The sequence below is a fragment of the Notolabrus celidotus genome, chromosome 11, assembly GCF_009762535.1.
Source record: "Notolabrus celidotus isolate fNotCel1 chromosome 11, fNotCel1.pri, whole genome shotgun sequence".
Lineage (NCBI taxonomy): Eukaryota > Metazoa > Chordata > Actinopteri > Labriformes > Labridae > Notolabrus > Notolabrus celidotus.
Window position 1 is genome coordinate 12,183,066 of NC_048282.1, and position 20,204 is coordinate 12,203,269.

The following is a 20,204-nucleotide window of genomic DNA, read 5'->3' on the forward strand; positions in this document are numbered from 1 at the left end:
TTTGTGCAGGTAATGAAAAACAGAGGAGGGATTGAGTTGTTTTTTATACAGTCTATGGGCTGAACAAGCTCCGAGCTCCGACTCTGTGACAGACCGAATATTGTTGTTACGTAACAAAAACACGGAAGTCTGAAACGGCTCGTTTCACACACATTTACAGAAAGGTGTAGAAATCAAAACAGGGGCAGAATGGATTTTTTTCATTCTCGGGGGGTTTGTAGACATGCCAGGGACACATATTTCAGGTAGAGAACCATTGAAAAGTCGATTTTGCATGATATGTCACCTTTAACTCTTCCTTTCCCATTAAAGTTACTAACCATAGACCTTTCTGGATTCCCTGAGCTCCCTTGTCTCGTAGGTTTCTCTGGATCTCTGCCGTTGACTGCCTGCTGCTGTGGACGTGCCAGACTCCAGCTGCTACAACTACTACTATCCGTCTCACCACTATCATCTCTCTCTCTTCATCTCCCTCTATCCCTCTCTCCAACACGGTCTCAGCAGATGTGTGTCTAACATGAGTCTGGTTCTACTGGAGGTTTCTGCCTGTTAAAGGAAGTTTGTCTTTGTCACTGTAACTTGCTAAATGCTGCAAAGTGCTCTGCTCATGGTGGATTAAGATGAGATCAGACTGAGTCCTGTCTGTAAGATGGGACTGGATCTTATCCTGTCTTGGTGTTGGGTCTTTGTTAATAATAGAACATAGAGTACGGTCTATACCTGCTCTGTTTGAAAAGGAGTCTTCAGATAACATTTGTTGGATTTTGGTGCTGTAGAATAAAGATTAATGTGTGCTGAGATTTTTCCTCCATCTCTTACATTGTTTGAAAAAAAGGGAGCAAATCTTTCATATGGTGCATTTCTTCACTTTGCAATTGTATTAACTTTGAGGAATGAAGCTATAATATCTTAAATCCTAATATGAGCCTGCAGGTGGAGCCTGGGGATGTGGTGGGGCTGCAAGTTTGAGTACAGAACTGGTGTAGCTTAAATCGAACCAAACTACCAAAATAAAAGCCGCAAAAGTCTGCTCTCTGGACGTGACGTGCACGAGCTGCGCTGCTCTTTTAGCCAAGTGGATGCTCCAGCAGAAGAATGAAAGGCAGAGTTGTAATGCACATGCTCTGCTCAGGTGGGGCAAGTGTAAAGCACACTGGCTGGAGCACCAAAGGATGCTCTGACAACATGATTCAGCAACACCCAGTTACACTGATGTGTTACTGCAGTTTCTGTTCAGCAGGTAGCTGAGTCAGGCAGGTGAACCAGGCAGAGAGAGATGTTTGAGTTACAGCAGAAAGTCAATGAAATATAAAAGCTGAATTCCTGTTATCCAAACTCTTCAGCTCGCCTCGGCTAAGATCCAGTTTTGATTTTGTTCTTGAGTTACCACATCGACTTTTGGCTTCCTGGTGTAAATATATAACCACACAGTTTATAGTTTATTAGCTTTAATAAATAAACGCATTAATAACGGGAAGTGTTTTTGGTTCAAATGTCAATATGCTTTGATATCTGCTCTCCTGCCTGAACGTGATCTCACTGTAAAAACTCGGAGCTCAGATGGAGAGTTAAACATTTCTTCGTCTTCTCTTGGTGCTGACAGTTCTCTGGCAGTGAAGAATGGAGTGTTTGGAGAGGGCATGAAAGAGGACGGCAGGTAAATGATATTCAAATGTGTCATCTCTTCAGAGAGAAGGCTCAGCGCTCCCTCAGGAACGTCTGATGAATATTAATGTGTGCTAACAACAGGAGTGTCGTGCCAGGCCTGTCAGGTCTGGAGACAGGTTTCAGGTTTGAGGGCAGAGAGCGTCGCTCCTCCACCTCTCTCAGCTTTGTCAACTTGTTTTCCCTCAGCGCTACACGGGCGCTGTGTCGCCGGGCTCAGGATTCCTCTCCCCTTTGATATCTTTCCCCCGATTGCCTTTGGTGTGAACTTCACAGGCTCTGTGGCAGCTCTCATTAACACACCCTGACGATTGTTTTCTCCTCTTTCATGCCACTGTACTACCTGCCACCCCGCCACACAGTCCCAGGAGGGACGCAGCAACAATGAGGACAGAGAGAGAGCCTTCATTTAGCCCAAATTATCATTCATGCTAAAGCTGGATCAAGGAGCGTATTAAACGTGCTTTTATGAAGTAATTATTAAATTAAAAAGAGAGCAGATTTAACCATGGAGCTTTTTTGATTCAAGAAAACACAGAAGAGTAATTTTTCTCAGAAATGAGCCCCAGAGCTATAAATAACTCTAAATATAATACTGGAAACAGAGTGATAATAGACAAAACAAAGCAAAACAAGGCTAACATTTTCTCATCTGGATTTTAAACACATTGGGCTTATTTTTCCTCGTCCTGGAGCTTCATTATGACGAAAAGGTAAAAGTTTTGGAGCTGCTGTGTTGGATTTCTTCAGTCAGCGGCCTCTAAAGAAGCCGGCATGGCTGCAACCTTTGGTCTGGAGGTTTATAAAGAGAGTGAGAGGGAAACCTAAAGAGTAGGACGACATTTCAAACAAATGTCTATAAATGGTAAATGGACTTGTACTTCTATATCTCTTTTTATAGTCTTTCTGACCACTCAAAGCTCTTTTACACTACTCGTCACATTCACCCATTCACACCACATTCACTCACTGGTAGAGACTGCTGAAGTAAGGGACCATCAGTATTAGCTAATCTCATTCATACACATTCACACCCCTCTAAAAAACAGTGGGAGCAATTTGGGGTTCAGTGTCTTGCCCAAGGACACTTTGGCATGTGACTCTGAAGCCTCTTAGTCATGGTCTTAGTCCACACAGGTGTAGCAGAACTTTCCTCTGTGTATTTATTCAGATTTACACATGTACATCTCTTCTACATTTTTTTGAGATATTTTTTTACTTCCTACTTTGAAACGGTTTTTATTTACAGATTTTATTTTACCTTATTTTTGCGTTATTTTAATTTAACATTTTTAGTTTGTTTTATATATTTATTCACACTTACTTATTATCTGTGTTTTTTAAATAAACCATGCTCGTTATTTCATTCTGCCTGCATCTCTGATGTTTTGTGGAATGACAATAAAGGAATCTTGAATCTTGAATATCATTTTAAATTTCATTTATTTTTGATATTCACCCCCTCAAATGGAGCCAACCTGCAGGAGATTTTTTACATGAATGTCCCTGCTTTAAGACCAAAAGTAAAACGTATTCAATCTGGAATAAATCTAAAATTACTTTCAAGTGGTTCCTAAATCAACACATTGGTAAACATTAATTTACTATGTTAGTATAGACTTTCAAACTGTTATGAAAAAGAAAGTATTTTAAACATGCATCTCGATTAACCGAATTTTGAAACAGCCTTCCAAAAAGTTTATTATGATGTCTTCATATCTGGCTGATTTTGCATTTCTATAATTAACTTATTCTGTGATTTTAAAGTGTTGACTTTATTGTTGTTGTTTCCTGTGCATACCGGGGAAGACTTAACATCTGAGTGTGTAATCTGAACTTTAGCTCACATCTTTTTTCTTGCACCTTTTTTCATTATTCTTTTTTTCCCTCCTATTTTCCACTAGTTTTAATCTTTTTTTTTTACTAACAGGAAGTGAGACAAACAAACGTCACGTCACAGAGACCTCGATCCTGCTGTCATCAAATCAGCAGATGATAGCGTTTGGTGCTGAGCGGTGTCAGGACTCAGAAAGAGACATCCTTGCAGCAGCTGTCACTTCTGTCAGTCAATCAGCTCTGGTGACAAAACTGAAGAAGAACAGTTTGCCGTTCGATTTTTAAAAAAGGTCATTGTGAGTTTTTTCCCTTTTGACATGACGTAAAGTAGAATTAGCACATCTCCTGTTTGCCTTCATCAGTGTTAGACTTCATCCATATGAGTTTTAAAAACTGATGATGGCACAATCAGTACTTCAGGACTATCCCTCTTTTTCTGTGACCAGCCTAAAGTGTCTGATTCTGCAGCTTCTGATGAAGTCAAAGGTCTTTCTTCTGTGCTCATCCTCTGTGTGTAAAAAAGTGTAAAACTTAAATACTAAAGTAAACTGCCATGAAATATGACTTTCATAGTGCATGCTCATTTCTATTCAATCTTAGTATACAAAGGATAAAACCATATCCTGTATAATAAATGGACGTAGTATCCGTGACATCACCCATCTGTTTCTGAAGTCCTGTTTTGAGGCCAATTGCTTGAAAATGCTGAACACAGCTTAACTTCTGTTGAGCTAGTGTGAGATAAAGAGGCGGGCCTTTAGCCTCTCGCCAACAGCTACAGTCTACCCGCCTGTCATTCAAGTCAGACATGCCCTTATTTGGGAAAAACTCGTAAGTTTAATATCTTCAAAAATAAAGAGTTATACAAAAATCACCTCCTGTACAGTGTGTGCCGATAAAGAAATTAGCTATTCAGACTAAAATAATTTTTTGAACCAGGCTGTTAACATGTTTATTAATGCTGTAAAGATCGTCTTTTTTGAAATGGTGTGTATGTGGTTTCTGGTGTTTCTGCAGCCAGCCTCTAGTGGACGCTCGATGAACTGCAGTTTTTAACACTTCAACATGGGCTTCATATTTTAAGACCAGAGGTTGCCGCTTTGATCAGCACTTTGTAACAGAGCCTCAGATTGGAGGAAATTGGAGATATGTGATCCGGCTCCTGTTCCTGACAATGCTGGTGCACAACCTTTGACCTTTGATGACCAAATCCCAGTCAGTTAATCCCAATTTAAACAAAATATGTGTGCCAAAAATGAAATGATTTCCTCCAGGTGTTTCTGAGAGTGTGAGGGAAGTACAGGTGGAGTCACGTGCAAGGATCACTCTGATAATCTTTTACATCATCCAGATAAAGGTTTGAGTTGTCCTTAAATTAGGAGTTGTTTTATGTCTGTGGTTAAATGTGTAATCTGTAAACACTGAAGCTCTGTCCAATCAGATAAATTGTCTGTATGTGGTGCTAATGATCTAAATTATTCAAGTCTCTCTCTTTCTTTCATGTTGGTTTCAGGGTCGGACCTTCAGCATCAATCAAACAACCTCAACACACACATCCAGAGCTGATATCTCAGTCTGTGTGTGTGTGCGTGTGTGTGATTATGAATTCACTTTTATTTGCCTTGTTGCTCCACGGTGGGGGGAGGGCCCTTCTATATACATTGTCTATACAGATCATACATTTTACACACATACACACACACAGACACACACACACACACACACACACACACACACACACACACACAGACACACACACACACACACACACACACACACACACACACACACACACACACACACACACAGGAGTGTGTCTACTGTAAATACAACAACAAACAACACATCATCCTGTTTATGATATGAACACGAATGAGGTGGAGCTCTCTTTCTCTATCTGTTGGTGTGTGTGTGTGTGTGTGTGTGTGTGTGTATGTGTGTATGTGTGTGTGTGTGTGTGTGTGTGTGTGTGTGTGTGTGTCTGTGTGTGTGTGTGTGCGTGCGTGCGTGCGTGCGTGCGTGCGTGCGTGCGTGCGTGCGTGTGCGTGCTGACAGCTGCTCTCTCAGCTGATTGGCAGTACAGTGGGCGTGCAGCGTTTATCTGTCTCTGTTGTTCTTACAGCGGTTCTGATGAACTGACAGGTTGTAGATCAGCTGTCAGTGGCTTACTGTCAGAGAGAAACTCACACACTCATCCGAGCGGCAATCGACTGTACGTGAAGTATCGACTCCGGTATCAGAGTTAAACACTTTGAGACGAGTCTGTGAGACGACTCTGGAAGTTTAAACCACATCTTAATTCTATCGTGGAAGAGTTGGTGTACCTTTCTCAAACCTGAGCCTCTCTGCTGACACTCCACCTCTCCATAATGAGTGATCTACATCAATAATCAATAATCAAAAGTCATTTGCCAGGTCCAGCTCTATGACAGCAGGTTTGAAACATTACGTTGAGACAACAGCAACTCTCACAACACTTGTTGAGCAGCAGGAGAAGACCGTAAACATAAACACTCCACAGTTCACCTCTCCCGTTTGTGTGGCAGTCTCATTAACCAGCACCTGGACGAAGTGCTGCTGGTAGCAGGCACTGGCAGCTTCAGTCTCGACCTTTATGTTGGCGTTTCTGTGATGCAGCAGTATATGCTAACATTTACAGCCATGCTCAGTCTCTGCAGTGTTCTCCGTCTCTGAATCTCACACCACGACACACGAATTTCCAGAGACTGTCGCTAATGTTCTTCTTCTGTGATTTAACGCAGTTAGCAAACAGCTTTGAGACACTCTGTAGCCACCGGCTGGCGAGAATACTGTATTACAAGCAGTCACCAGTGAAAACGATTAATTTTAATCATTTTTAATACGAATTTTGATTTTTAATACGTTAATGCATATTTGAGCATTCAAAAATCATGTCCCTTCCTTTAAGAGACTCGTAAAATCACTCCTTAGGAGGAAAGACTCCCCGTCTTCTTTAGGGGCACTCCTTTTTTTATTTTAATCTGATGTACATGTCAGGACTGGGAATCAATCCTACGACTGGTGCAATGAGGACAGTAGCCTCTGTGCGTGATGCACCTGCTCTTTCACCGAGCTAAACTTCCTTTATTTTATTTACACTGACGCCTCTTCATGATCAGCAGAGTAACATCAGATCACCAGAGCTTTGATTCATTATTTCTTTATACTGAGTATTAGTTCCTGTGTTCAGGTCAGAGCTGAGTGGATATCCGTCCCTCACCCTGAAGGGTCTCTGTTCAGACCTCTGCTGGTAAAGTTTGTCTGAGAAGTAACTTCTCAAGCAGGAGCAGTTTCTCTTCTCTTCTTGTCCTCAGTTAAACATCGGCTGCTTTGAGCTCCAAATAGAGTTTACAAAGGGTTTTTTTAAGGTCACTGAGAAGCTCTAAAGGTATGAGACAGTGTTGTTACCTTCTGTTTGTTAACTAAGCCTAAACACAGCACAGGTGATGTAAGATTAAAGGATTAAACCCTGCTCTCCTGGTGTATTGCATGTGTGTTATAAAGAGTAAGGGTGAGTATTTTGTTATAAAGTTGGAGCTCTAAGTGCACCAGAAATGAACTAATCAGATAATGACACCTCTTGTCTCTCCTCACTCGAGTGTTTCTTACCTGGTCCCAGTCTATACTGCGGAAAAACGTGTGAGACTTGATATCTGTGAAGCCAGTCTGGACCTGGCACCCCAGCCTCTCCTTGGGATCCTGTTGGGATAAAAGCAGCTGGTGAGGAATGTAACCTGTACTCATCTGACTTTGTTAAGAGGCGGAGATGTAGTGTGTATGTGATGCTGATTCTTCTGTGTGGTGACAGGGGGGTCCGGTCAGAGGGAAGTGTTCTTCTCAGTATACATCAGATGTTTTAAAGCTCCTCAGAGGACGACCGTGCAGGGTTAATCCTCCACAGTATGTGTCTGTGCATCGACGTTGGACGAGGAAGGATGTAAGGGTGATGTGTGGAATCAGCAGGAAGTAAGATGCTACCCAGGGGACCAATCACAGGGTACCATTTTAACGTATTACAGTGTAGAGTAGATGAAGAAATATAAAGCAGGCTTTACACATGACCTGGATAAAAACTGAAAAAGATACAATACTCTAGCTCGTCCACAGGGGGCGCCAAGATCAATACACAATGAAAGAGCATCCCAGGAAGTTCAAACCATGATGAAGTAACATTGGTAAAGCGGGTAAATAAATAGAAATAATCCCAAATCAAACAGATAAAAATATAACATTACCCAATTATTTACAGGTAGAAATTATTTCTATTTTTATTTATTTACCCTTTAATATATATAAATAATTTGTATTATTATTATTATTACTATTACTATTATTATTATAATTATTATTATTGTAATTATTATTATTATTATTATTATTATTATTATTGTTGTTGTTTTTTTTTCCTACATTTCGTTTTTGTCTGATTTCTTTTTATAATATTGTCATTATTTGTGTCTTTGTTTGTTTGTAAAAACCAATATATTTCAAATCTTTAACTTATTGGTAAAACATTTCTTAAATATTTAGTTTAGTTTTTTATTGTCATATTTTAATGAAACCGCAAAAGAATCTATACATAATGCAGAAACTTTGCAACATTTGAGCTAATTATTACTCAAACTTGGAGTGTCTAGTTCTGTTAATAATAAAAATGTCAATAATTAAAGCTATCATCAGTTTTTTTGTGATGCATGAAAAACACAGGATGAGGAGGCCTTCCTTTAAAGTCTGGAACACACCACGTTTTTAGCGCGATCCCACACATGGTGATTTGGGAATGCATTGTAGACAGACAGACACACACACGCACGCACGCACGCACGCACGCACGCACGCACGCACGCACGCACGCAAGCACGCACGCACGCACACACGCACGCACGCACGCACGCACGCACGCACATACGCACACACATACGCACACACAGGCACACACAGGCACACACAGGCACGCATGCGCCCACACACACACACTGGGCTGACTGGGAGTGGATGGCTCTCACCTTGTTGAGAAAGCCCTTGAGCACGCTGGCAGCCTTCACGGACAAGGACCTTGGGATCCGAATGGGCTTCTCGAGAATAACTGTTGGCAAAAAGAAAAGGACAGCAACAAAGAGAGAGAGAGAGAGAGAGAGAGAGAGAGAGAGAGAGAGAGAGAGAGAGAGAGAGAGAGAGAGAAAAGGACAATCGTGAGCAGGGAGGAGGATGATTCACGGTCCAACCTGCCCGTGGGTGACCATGTCTGCTGCGTGGGAGTCAAAGGAAGGGAGGAGATGCAGAGGACACTGTACTGTTCTCTCTCTATCTCACTTTTGATCGTCCACACGCAGCCTTGAGACTCCCACAGCTCAACAATGTCACACTGACAAGAACAAAAAACACTCAAAAAAGAGTTTCTCCCTCAAACCCTGAATCAATAGACGAGCTGCAGCCTCAGTGATGAATGATTCACTCTGAGGATACCAGTTCAAGGTAACAGGACCAGCGTGAGCTCCCCCTGTCACACTCAAGTCTCTGGATAGAATAGTGGCCCGCTGTGCCCAAAGACGCTCATTCTTTGTGTTTCATGTTTTTAAGCTGTTGTTATGTTGGAGAGAGGGGAAGGATGATTAAGCTGAATACAAAAAACGAAACCATGATTTGCCCCTGGGCTGTGCCAAATAACCCAAAAGACATCAGCAGACATACAGGACTGCATGCACACATGGTGCATCTTTAAAAGTCACTCTCCCTGGTGCTCAAAAGGCAGCAAAATGAAACCAACAAGGAATGAATTATCAGGATTTCTACAAAGACAGATTCCAACAGAGAAGAGAAAAACATTTCTATAAGAAAATAAAAAAACAGAGAAAATTTACACCAAAAAGAAATAACAGGGTAGTCTCAGCCTCAGTAAAATCTGTTGTCACAAAAAGACCTCAAAGAGAAATCACTTTCTCTCTCAGCATGCAGGCCTGCTCGTCGTACCTAAAGTTTCTAAAAGTAGTATGGGAGGTCGAGCCTTCAGCTATCAGGCACCTCTCCCTTGGAATCATCTACCAGTCAGGGTCCGGGGGGTAGACACCCTCTCTACTTTTAAGATTAGGCCTTAAACTTTCCTTTTTGATAAAGCTTCTAGTGAGAGCTGGATCAGGCATGGACCAGCTCTTAGTTATGCTGCTATTGACTTAAACTGCTATAGGCTCACACTGCTTAAGGCTGATTTATACTACAGCGACGAATCGACAGCGTACCCTACACTGGGGTAGCTCCCACACCTACGCAGAGGCCTACACACGTAGCTGACGTGCACCTCCTCCAAAATGTAACCACACGTAGAATCGACGCAGACCGCAAGCCCTGTGATTGGTCCGCTCAGCGGCATTGTATTTCTAGCATTTCCAGCACTTCCCCCCGGGATCCCCGCTCATCATCTGTGTATTTCATCTCCTCCTCTCTATTCTTCATGTAATCATGTCTGTATGATAAACAGCAACATGTATCAGCTGTAGATTAACATAACACGCTCTGAATCTCTGTGGAAAAGTAAACAGAGATCGTAGCGGGGCCAGAAGCATGTGACTGGCTATCAGAGAGACCACACTGCCCTCAAGCGTATTGGAGGAGAATTGCTGCACGACACAGACACGTCAACGCACAAGCATGTGGAGCTCATGTCCGTTTCAGCCCCTGCTGCGTAGGGGCGACGCAGAAGTATAAACCAGCCTTTAGACTCCTATAGACCCAGTGCTGCGGACGTACCAGACTGCAGCTGCTACAACGACTACTATCCGTCTTACCATTATCATCTCTCTCTCTCTTCATCTCCCTCTATCCCTCTCTCCAACACGGTCTCAGCAGATGTCTGTGTAACATGAGTCTGGTCCTGCTGGAGGTTTCTGCCTGTTAAAGGAAGTTGCCATTGCCACTGTAACTTGTTAAAACTGCAAAGTGCTCTGCTCATGGTGGATTAAGATGAGATCAGACTGAATTCTGTCTGTAATGATGGGACTGGATCTTATCCTGTCTTGATGTTGGGTATTTGTTAATAATATAAGCGGTCTAAACCTGCTCTGTTTGGAAAGAGTCTTCAGATAACATTTGTTGGGATTTGGCGCTATATAAATAAAGACTGATCAATTGATTGATCTCTCTGTACAAGAGCTTTGTGCTCAGCTGAACTAGGTTGTCCATCTTTGTGCTCAACATACAGACATACAGAGATAGGACTGTTTTTTATATATAAAGATAAAATTAAAATATAAATTCTGGTGATCGATCAAGTCTCCGAAAAAAGAAGCTCATCATGATTTTACGTGCTTTTAAAAGAGTTTTCTCCCACTCAGTCATTTGTGAGAGTTTTTTAAACATTAATGAACATAAGACACTGCTTTCTCACTCTTCTTCTTCTTCTTCTTTTCTTGCTTTTCCCTTGGGGCTTTTTGAAAGTCAAACATAAACCCTTCTGGAGCTTTTTCTAACGTCTTTTTTCCATCTGTGGTTCATCTAATTAAAAACATTTCCTCTCACAGTAGAACATGTTGTGGAAATTACTCCCAAAACACAAAAGCATGTTTTCAACAATGTCCTCTGCAGCGCTTCATCATTACAGCTGAATAAATGTTCAATATTGGGACCAAATGGGGATGTGAAGAGGCCTTTTAGCTGCAGTGTAACCAAAAACAAACAACAGTGTTAGAACCTTTCAGGCCACGTAGAGCTAGCACAGTCTTTAAGTTAACGTTAGTAAGAGGTTGAAGAGGTGAGATTATTTTGTTACACTTTGAGGTTTTTACAAAGACATCACTGTCCAAACCCAGGGGTTAAAGGGATAGTTCAGTTTATTTTTGTAGAATTGTATGAGGTGCTTGTCAACAGTATGTGTATTACCTACAGGGGGCACCCTTCGTTGAGAAACCAGAACAGAAGCTAAACTATTAATCTATGCAGACGGGGTCAGCTCCACCAATTCATTTAGAACATTTTATTACCCGGCTTTCTTCCAGATCTTCTTGTGTAAGATGCTTGATTCTGATTGGTCAAAGATGACAGTGATTTACTTTCACTAACATGAGCAACGCCAGAGATAAGCTGATCACACGTCATGAAAAGAGTTCCGGCACATTGTTAACACCATAAACCTTTAGCTTCCGTTAGCATCAAAATAATGTGGCTAAAACGCTTGTTACTGTTAGCATGATGAATGGGCAGGCTGCAGACATTTTCATATTGGATCCTGTCCAGCAATATTAGCATCGAGCGGAATACGTTAGAGAAACTTGAAGATACCGGTTGGTACCAAGAAACTTAAACCATGAGCGTCGGTGATGATAGCAGCAGGGTTAAAAGACACATCTATAAAACTAAAATTGAGTGACTCTGACAGAGACGATGACATGCTGTTTACACAAGAGGACACCTTTATGAACCGGGGTTCACAGAGGAAGAAGAGACTCAACGGACCGAAGGAGAGAGGGAGAAACTAGCCCTGAACCTAAAGAGCTCCTGCTGTCAGGAATGGGACTTGGTAACAACAGTACTTCAGGACCTTTCTGGATCAGAGGATACCAGCGGCTCACATACACCTGTAGTCTGCATCACTCATCATCCAGAGTTCCCTGCAGCTTCACTGAACTCTGCTGTTTTACCCACTTTCTTCAATTTGAAGAAATTACATCAGAAAAACAGAAAAGCTGAATGGAAGTTTTCAGCTCTCACTGTTTTTTATTGTTAATGACAGAACCCATGGTCTGCATCATATGTTTACCTTATAAACATACACTGTGTTAGCTGCTGAAGGGGAAGACTGAGCTGAGAGAACAAACTCTACACACATCTCTGAGTCAGCTGCATCATGTTCAGACTACTGACCCCATTTCAAAACAAAGGAAGACAACTTCTCCTTCTGAATCTGTTTGAAGGTAAATCCACCTTGTTGCAGGTTCCCACACTGTATAATGTTGCCTCCGCTCCGTCTGTCGGTCTAAAACTCTGTGGTCTGCATGAGGAGCTCTGAAACAGGCTCAGGCTCCTGTTTGGTGGCATATGGCCTCGTGGCTCCTGCAGGGAGAGTCTTAGTGAACCCGCTGCTCAACCGGTAAGACCGCCAGGAGGACGGCTCTGGTGGCAGATGCTAGCGGCGGTGCCATGCTACGCTCCTGACGGTCACAGCAGAGACATAACGCGTCACACGGGGCTCCTGTAGTACGGAGGAATGTCTGTTATAGGGAAGGGGGGGAGGGATGAGGGGGGAGGTATGTAAAGGGACCATATGGGTCGAGGAAACACAAATGCAAATAGAAAGAGAGGTTCCTCCATCCTGAGGGCGTGATCACACCAACAGTTTGTTTTATTTGTCACAGACTTTAAATCTATTTCTGTTGTTAGGTCTGCATGCTGATAGCTCTTACAGGGACCTTCCTTTGTCAGCTCATCCCACTGAGTCTTAGTTTGGTGTCGCCTCCTCGTGTGAAAGAGAGAAACATGGCATTCCTCGAGCGTAAATGCATCACACCTCTTCTTAAAATACAGCAGATCATTGAACTTAAACAAGTGGAGATGAAAAACTCTTCCAGATAAATCATAAATGAGGGATGTCCAGCTCTCCTTATTCTCCTTCAGGACAAACTTTCAGAGTAAAAGCATCTGCCTTGAGATTTATCCATGTTTCTTCTCGTTCCTGCAGTATCGAGCTACAGAGGCTTCAAGGGTTTCCTGAAACTCTGTCAGACACTTTGCAATTTGTTTCAGGTGTTTTCTTCTTCTGCAACTTCTTAGATCAACTGAAAACATCTTCACATCAAATAAATCAAGCCTCTAATCCAAACATGCAGCCAGACTCTCATCTGTGAGGGAGACCCTGGTTTCAGTTACTTCTAACATCTTTATCAGGCTTTAAAACAACTTTACATCACTCATTTATAACTGAACTGAGTGTTTTCAGATCATTAAAGATGTCACCGACTGAAACAGAGCAGGAGAGGATTAAAAAGTGACAGAACACTAAATTGAATTAACATTCAAGAGAAATAAAATGCGCTGGTTCTCCGATTCCTGTTCTAATGAAGCGTATCAGAACCATCTAAGCCTGGGTTTACACACACACACACACACACACACACACACACACACACACACACACACACACAGACACACACACACACACACACACACACACACACACACACACACACACACACACACACACAGATAAATCCCTCACAGCCCGGAGCTGATTGTTTTTCCATTACATGGACTGAGTTCTCCCCCTCTCTCAGAAATGCGTCACAAAGGGTTAAATTAACATGTTTCTGTTTAAATGGCACCAAACAGGCGGCCACATGCTCTCAATATTCACTCTGAGTTTCCTATTCTTCTCTGTATCAACATTCAAACACAGAGAGAGGCTGCAGAGAGGAGCTGGGACTCTACTGAATACAGTCATGGCCAAAAGTTTTGAGAATGACACAACTATTAATTTTCACAAAGTCTACTGTTTCAGTTTTTATAATGGCAATTTGCATATACTCCAGAATGTTATGAGGAGTGATCAGCTCAACTGCAATTAATTGCAAAGTCCCTCTTTGCCTTGAAAATTAACTTTATCACCAAAAACACATTTCCACTGCATTTCAGCCCTGCCACAAAAGGACCAGCTAACATAATTTCAATGACACACAGGTGTCACACACATTAACACAGGTGTGGGTGTTGATGAGGACAAGGCTGGCGATCAATATGTCATGATTGAGTGACTGGACACTTTAAAAGGAAGATGGTGCATGACACCATTGTTCCTCATCTGTTAGCCATGGTTACCTGCAAGGAAACACGTGCAGCCATCATTGCATTGCACAAAAAGGGCCTAACAGGGAAGTTTATAGCAGCGAGTAAGATTGCACCTCAGTCAACCGTCTATCGAATTATCAAGAACTTCAAGGAGAGAGGTTCAATTGTTGCCAAACAGGCTACAGGGCGCCCAAGAAAGTCCAGCAAGCGCCAGGACCGTCTCCTGAAGGTGTTACAGCTGCGGGATCGGGCAACCACCAGTGCAGAGCTTGCTCAGGAATGGCAGCAGGCAGGTGTGAGTGCATCTGCACGCACAGTGAGGCGAAGACTTTTGGAGGAAGGCCTGGTGTCAAGGAGGGCAGCAAAGAAGCCACTTCTCTCCAGTAAAAACATCAGGGACAGACTGATATTCTGCAGAAGGTACAGGGACTGGACTGCTGAGGACTGGGGTAAAGTCATTTTCTCTGATGAATCCCCTTTCCGATTGTTTGGGGCATCTGGAGGAAGGCTTGTTCGGAGAAGACGAGGTGAGCGCTACCATCAGTCCTATCTCTTGCCAACAGTGAAGCATCCTGAGACCATTCATGTGTGGGGTTGCTTTTCGGTCAAGGGAGTGGGCTCTCTCACAATCTTGCCTAAAAACACAGCCATGAATAAAGAATGGTACCAGAACGTCCTCCGAGAGCAACTTCTCCCAACCATCCAAGGGCAGTTTGGTGATGAAGAATGCCTTTTCCAGCATGATGGAGCACCTTGCCATAAAGCAAAAGTCATAACAAAATGGCTCGGGGAACAAAACATTAAGATTTTGGGCCCTTGGCCAGGAAACTCCCCAGATCTTAATCCCATTGAGAACTTGTGGTCAATCCTCAAGAGGCGGGTGGACAATCAAAAACCCACAAATTCTGACAAACTCCAAGCATTGATTATGCAAGAATGGACTGCCATCAGTCAGGATTTGGTCCAGAAGTTGATTGACAGCATGTCAGGGAGAATTGCAGAGGTCTTGAAAAAGAAGGGTCAACACTGCAAATATTGACTTATTGCATGAATTCTGTGTAATTCTCAATAAAAGCTTTTGATACTTATGAAATGCTTCTAATTGTATTTCATTATACCATAGAAACATCTGACAAAAAAAACTAAAAACCCTGAAGCAGCAGACTCTGTGAAAATGTAATATTTGTGTCATTCACTTTTGGCCATGACTGTACAGGGCCTGTTCTGAGGTGAGAACTTTATTTTGAAGGATATTTATTTTTATTAATAATTATTATAATAATCTGGATTTATAGAGCACTTTTCAAAACAGGGTTACAAAGTGCTTTACAAATGAGAAATAATCTAGAAGATAATAAAAGAGAAATGGGAGGAAGACAAATGAAGGAAAATAAAACAATGGTGGAAGAATAAAAACAACAAAAGATAAAAGATGAAAACAATCACATTTTCTGAAAATAAAAAAGAAAATTAAATAAATTATTTTTAAAAATTAAAACATTAAATCCTGACAGTGATAGTGCCTGAAATAAATAAATACATATAATAATTATTATTATTATGGCTACAATTATTACTATTATTATTAGTCACTTTAAACCTCAAACATTTACAATTTAACGATGATTAGAGCACTTCCTGTTTCTTGTTTCAACCCTTCATTTCTTATTTGCATTATCAAACTATAACAAAGCAACTTTCTGAGTGATATGTAGTTGTTGACAATTTTCTAAAGTCAGAATAATAATCAAAAAACTGGACTGCCAATAGCACCAATAACTGCGCTTGATTTGCCCAACTGCTGTGTCTCGAGGTCTAATTCACAAAGCATACTGTGCACATGACATTTGCATACACAAAGGGTTCATAGTTTTGCAGCTCTTGCTCTTGTTTGTGTCTGAACGCGGAGGTGAGCTGTCAGCATCGCCTCTCTCTGCTGCACAGCGCTGTGTGCTCTCCTAACAGAGCTCAGATCTGTCCATGATGATGATGATGATGATGATGATGAGTATTAGTTCATTTAAGAGAAACAAAAGTCTACAATTTCTATGAATATAATTTTTTTTTATAAAGAACAACACCATTTATTCATGTTTTCACTGCATCAGTGTTTGTGAATTACATCGGACTTCCATCAGATCCGCTGTAGTCCAGCAGGACTGCCAGACAGCTGAAGTCATGTGACCAAGGTTTTCCCGTGGTAAATACTGAATCAAGAACTCCTCTCCTCCACCATGTAGTCTTTATCTGACCTGTTGCCTCCAGGCCTGGCTCCAGAAACCAGGGATCAGTAAAACGGGTCGACAGCTGCAGTGTTTTATTTTTTTAAAAAGTGTTTTTCTATTTTAAGTTAACCTCATCTGTTCTGTTTCTTTAAAACCAGATTAGAAGAGCTTAATAAAGTGCGTGTTAAAAAGTTGCACTTAAAATGAAGGTGAGTATTCATGTTCCATGTATTTTATGAAGGACCGTTTCTGGTGGTGGTGTCTTACTGAATGTTCTGGTCTCTTAAAGCAAAGAACATTTCCCCAGGAGCAACAAATGGCTCATTTATCAGCTCTGAATTCAGCTCATTGTTCACCAGAGTAAAAAAGTGTTTGACCAAAACTGGCAAAACTAAATATTTAATTCCATGACAGGATGTTCTGGGTGTGCAAGTGATTCAATGTTTTTGTAATGCTACAAGATGCTACTTAACCTTTCCAGGTTAATCAAAATGTTCAGCACCCGTGTTAAACTCCCTCATGCCTGTTTGGGCTACTTCAGGCTCTTTCACTCAAACAGCAGTTTCAGAAATAGATAGTATAGTACAGATGATCAGTGTACTGTTAATCTCTGTCTCACCTTGAAACAGATACTCCTCTGTGTTCATGTCAGGATTGTCGGTGATGATGTCGAATGGAGATCTGCCAGCCATCATCTCAAACATCAGCACGCCCAGAGCCCACCAGTCCACACTAAAACCTGAAAAAAGGACACAGAAAAGTGTTCATGAATAGGTCCAAAGTGAGAAGTTTCCTTAGTCCTGAATTATTTTAAGAAAAAACCTGAAGCCTTGAGTTCCATGTGGAGATCTTACTTTTGATATCTGGAATATCAGCCCTAATCCAGGAGCTGCTAGTCATAATTTTCATGTGACTCATGTGACACTTATGGACCCATCCCCCTTGGAGGGGGAAAAGGACTGCCTACTGCTATGGGCTTAAAGGAGGGAGCGACGGTTTTACACAGCTGCATGAATGATATCAGTCACCTTTGTTCTGATGAGGAAGAATTCCTCACTCTACACGCCTCAAACTGCAGCATTACTGACCCAACCGGATCCAAATACATTTATCTGTCTGTACTTTTATAGGCTTTCATCTTGGCGGCAGTGTAAAGGGAAGGATTCTAGTTTAGATGAATATAAACATCACCAATGTGAAGTTCTGGTGAGGACTTGTCAGGTGATATAAATATGCCTTGTTATGAAGAGATGGACAATCAACAAGCCCGTGCTGCAGCTCTACAGTGTTCAATGGAAGCCGTCATTTTACTCTTCATGACCTCCAGGCTCACGCTGGTCACATGACTATAACTGTAAATTATTTTAACTCTTTGTTTTCTGAATCTCAGCAAATTGGTTTGTAGATTTGTTTGAAAAAAGTGCAGAAGTACGTTTTCTCATCCTGCTGCAGGACTGAGGATTATGACGATGAAGGTAAGGCCACCGGTGTTGCGTTTTAAGATGACAGATAATAGAGTAACTTGAGTACGGTCTACTATTGATGTTTCTGTGACACAAAGCAGAAATCTGTCTGTTTTTCAGGATCATCCTGATCTCTTTCTTCCTCCATGTCTCTTTCGGGGCACAGTGCTTTTACTTCTTTAACCTTTTTTACATGTCAAAGACAAAAAAAGGAACCTAGAAAGATTCAGCTGAAAACGTTCTGTCTACACAGCATGAGGAATTTATACTTTTTTAACTGCTTTAATGTTTTTCACCTCAAATCACAGATTTTCAAAAATGACAATCTGCAGCAGAAACAAGAAAATCTGATGTTTTTACGCTGTACAGTTGCCTCAGGTTGCATGGTGCAGATGAAATGTGCATGACTCCAGCCCGTCCCTTAATGCAGTTACATTTAAATCTATAGATTTATCATCAATAGCTTTAAAACATAAATCTGTTTGTTGGTATCAACCCACCGTAGTCCTCTCCTCGGAGGATCTCAGGGGCGATGTAGTTCGGTGTTCCACAGAAGGTACTGGTGGTGTCACCTGGTCTGATCCCCTCCTGAGAGAAGGAGAAGAAGAAGGAGAAGGAGAAGGAGAAGAAGAAAAAGAAGAAGAAGAAGAAGAAGAAGAAGAAGAAGAAGAAGAAGAAGAAGAAGAAGAAGAAGAAGAAGAAGAAGAAGAAGAAGAAGAAGAAGAAGAAGAAGAAGAAGAAGAAGAAGAAGAAGAAGAAGAAGAAGAAGAAGAAGAAGAAGAAGAAGAAAAAGAAAAAGAAGAAGAATAAGAAGGTCATCACAGATTATAAAGCTCAGTGTGTGTGATATAAAGCGCAGGAACATGAAGAGAAGACATAAAAAAAGACAGAAGCCCCGTTGGCACTCTGGATCAATACAGATCTCCTGCATTATTGATCACCACACGCCAGCAGTCCACACAGTCTGCGAGGGATCGATGCGTCTCTCACCTTGCACATTCCGTAGTCTGTGAGCTTGATGTGTCCGTCATGGTCCAGGAGCACGTTGTCCAGCTTCAGATCGCGGTAGATGATTCCTTTTTCATGCAGGAAGTTCAGAGCAATACAGATTTCTGCTGCATAAAATCTGAGATGGAAGAGAAGAAGAAGAGAGATACAGGGGATGATGAATTGACCTTATTAGACATTGTACAGTTTTTTCGCAGAGACCTGTTTTTGAATGCTGAAGAAGAAAAAAGACAGACATGATGAAATTACAGATTCCATAAAATGCTTCCTGAAGACTTGACCTGCTGCCTTAAAAAACATCTTAAAGACACAATCTCTATTTCATCTGCTCTGGAGCCAACCAGAGAGCAGGTTTAGGTACAAACGAGTCACCTTTGTCAACAACCAAGATGGCTGATGTTCCCGTGGAGCGCTCTGAATCTGCTGATTGTTTAGATCATATAAGAAATTCTAAACTTGCTTTCTATTAAGTTGATCCAGCAGCCTCAGTGAGCGTGAAAATGAGGTATGCAGCATTTTTTCTTGTTGCTCTGATTGAACATAACGCCTCTTTGATATTGAAGTGGCTTTATCTAATGATTTTAGACCTTATCATAGACTTATAATAAGAAGTAAGAGTCCATTTTTTATACAGACTATGGTAGTTACATTTTGAGGGACTGTACACAGGCTACAGCATTGATTTGACGCAGAAGTATAAACCAAGCTTCAGTGAGCTTGAAACAGACATGACCATGAATGGACAAGAACATGACTATGTCATGTCTTCATTTTAATTGACATGTGATCATCTTTAACCAGACCTACCTGCAGTGAGGACCTGTGTCATGACTGCATCATATCATCATACCTGATATGAAACTCTGGACTGTATAGAGGATGTGGACAAAGCCACGGTAGAGTCACCCTCTGATTTGTGAGTCTTTGTGTATGGACCTGTCAGTCCCAGGTGTCCCCTGTCTGACTCCTCCCCCTCTAAATAAACATCATGCTGTGTTGAAGAAGACTTCAAACTAGAGATATAGACCAGAAACGCATTAGGACAATGTTTACTGAGGGAATAAATCAGCTAAGGAGGAAGAACATTTTCTCCTCCAGTCAAACTTCTTTTTTACAACTAGCAGAGTCGCCCCCTGCTGGACATTAGACAATGCAGGTTTGAGGCACTTCTGTATAAGCTCCACATAAACAACCGCTGAAAATTACTCACACTCTG

General features: G+C 41.6%; 1 protein-coding gene across 1 annotated transcript in view; it reads right to left on the minus strand.

Moving 5' to 3' along the window:
* Positions 1 to 20,204, minus strand: part of prkcz (protein kinase C, zeta) — a 158,408-nt gene that overhangs the window by 19,363 nt on the left and 118,841 nt on the right. Inside the window, exons 12-16 of the mRNA XM_034695938.1 lie at positions 18,971 to 19,106; positions 18,481 to 18,568; positions 17,137 to 17,256; positions 8,529 to 8,608; positions 7,132 to 7,221 (exon numbers count right to left, since the gene is read on the minus strand). Of these exons, the coding sequence (XP_034551829.1) occupies positions 7,132 to 7,221; positions 8,529 to 8,608; positions 17,137 to 17,256; positions 18,481 to 18,568; positions 18,971 to 19,106 (514 nt within the window). The remainder of the gene's footprint in view (positions 1 to 7,131; positions 7,222 to 8,528; positions 8,609 to 17,136; positions 17,257 to 18,480; positions 18,569 to 18,970; positions 19,107 to 20,204) is intronic.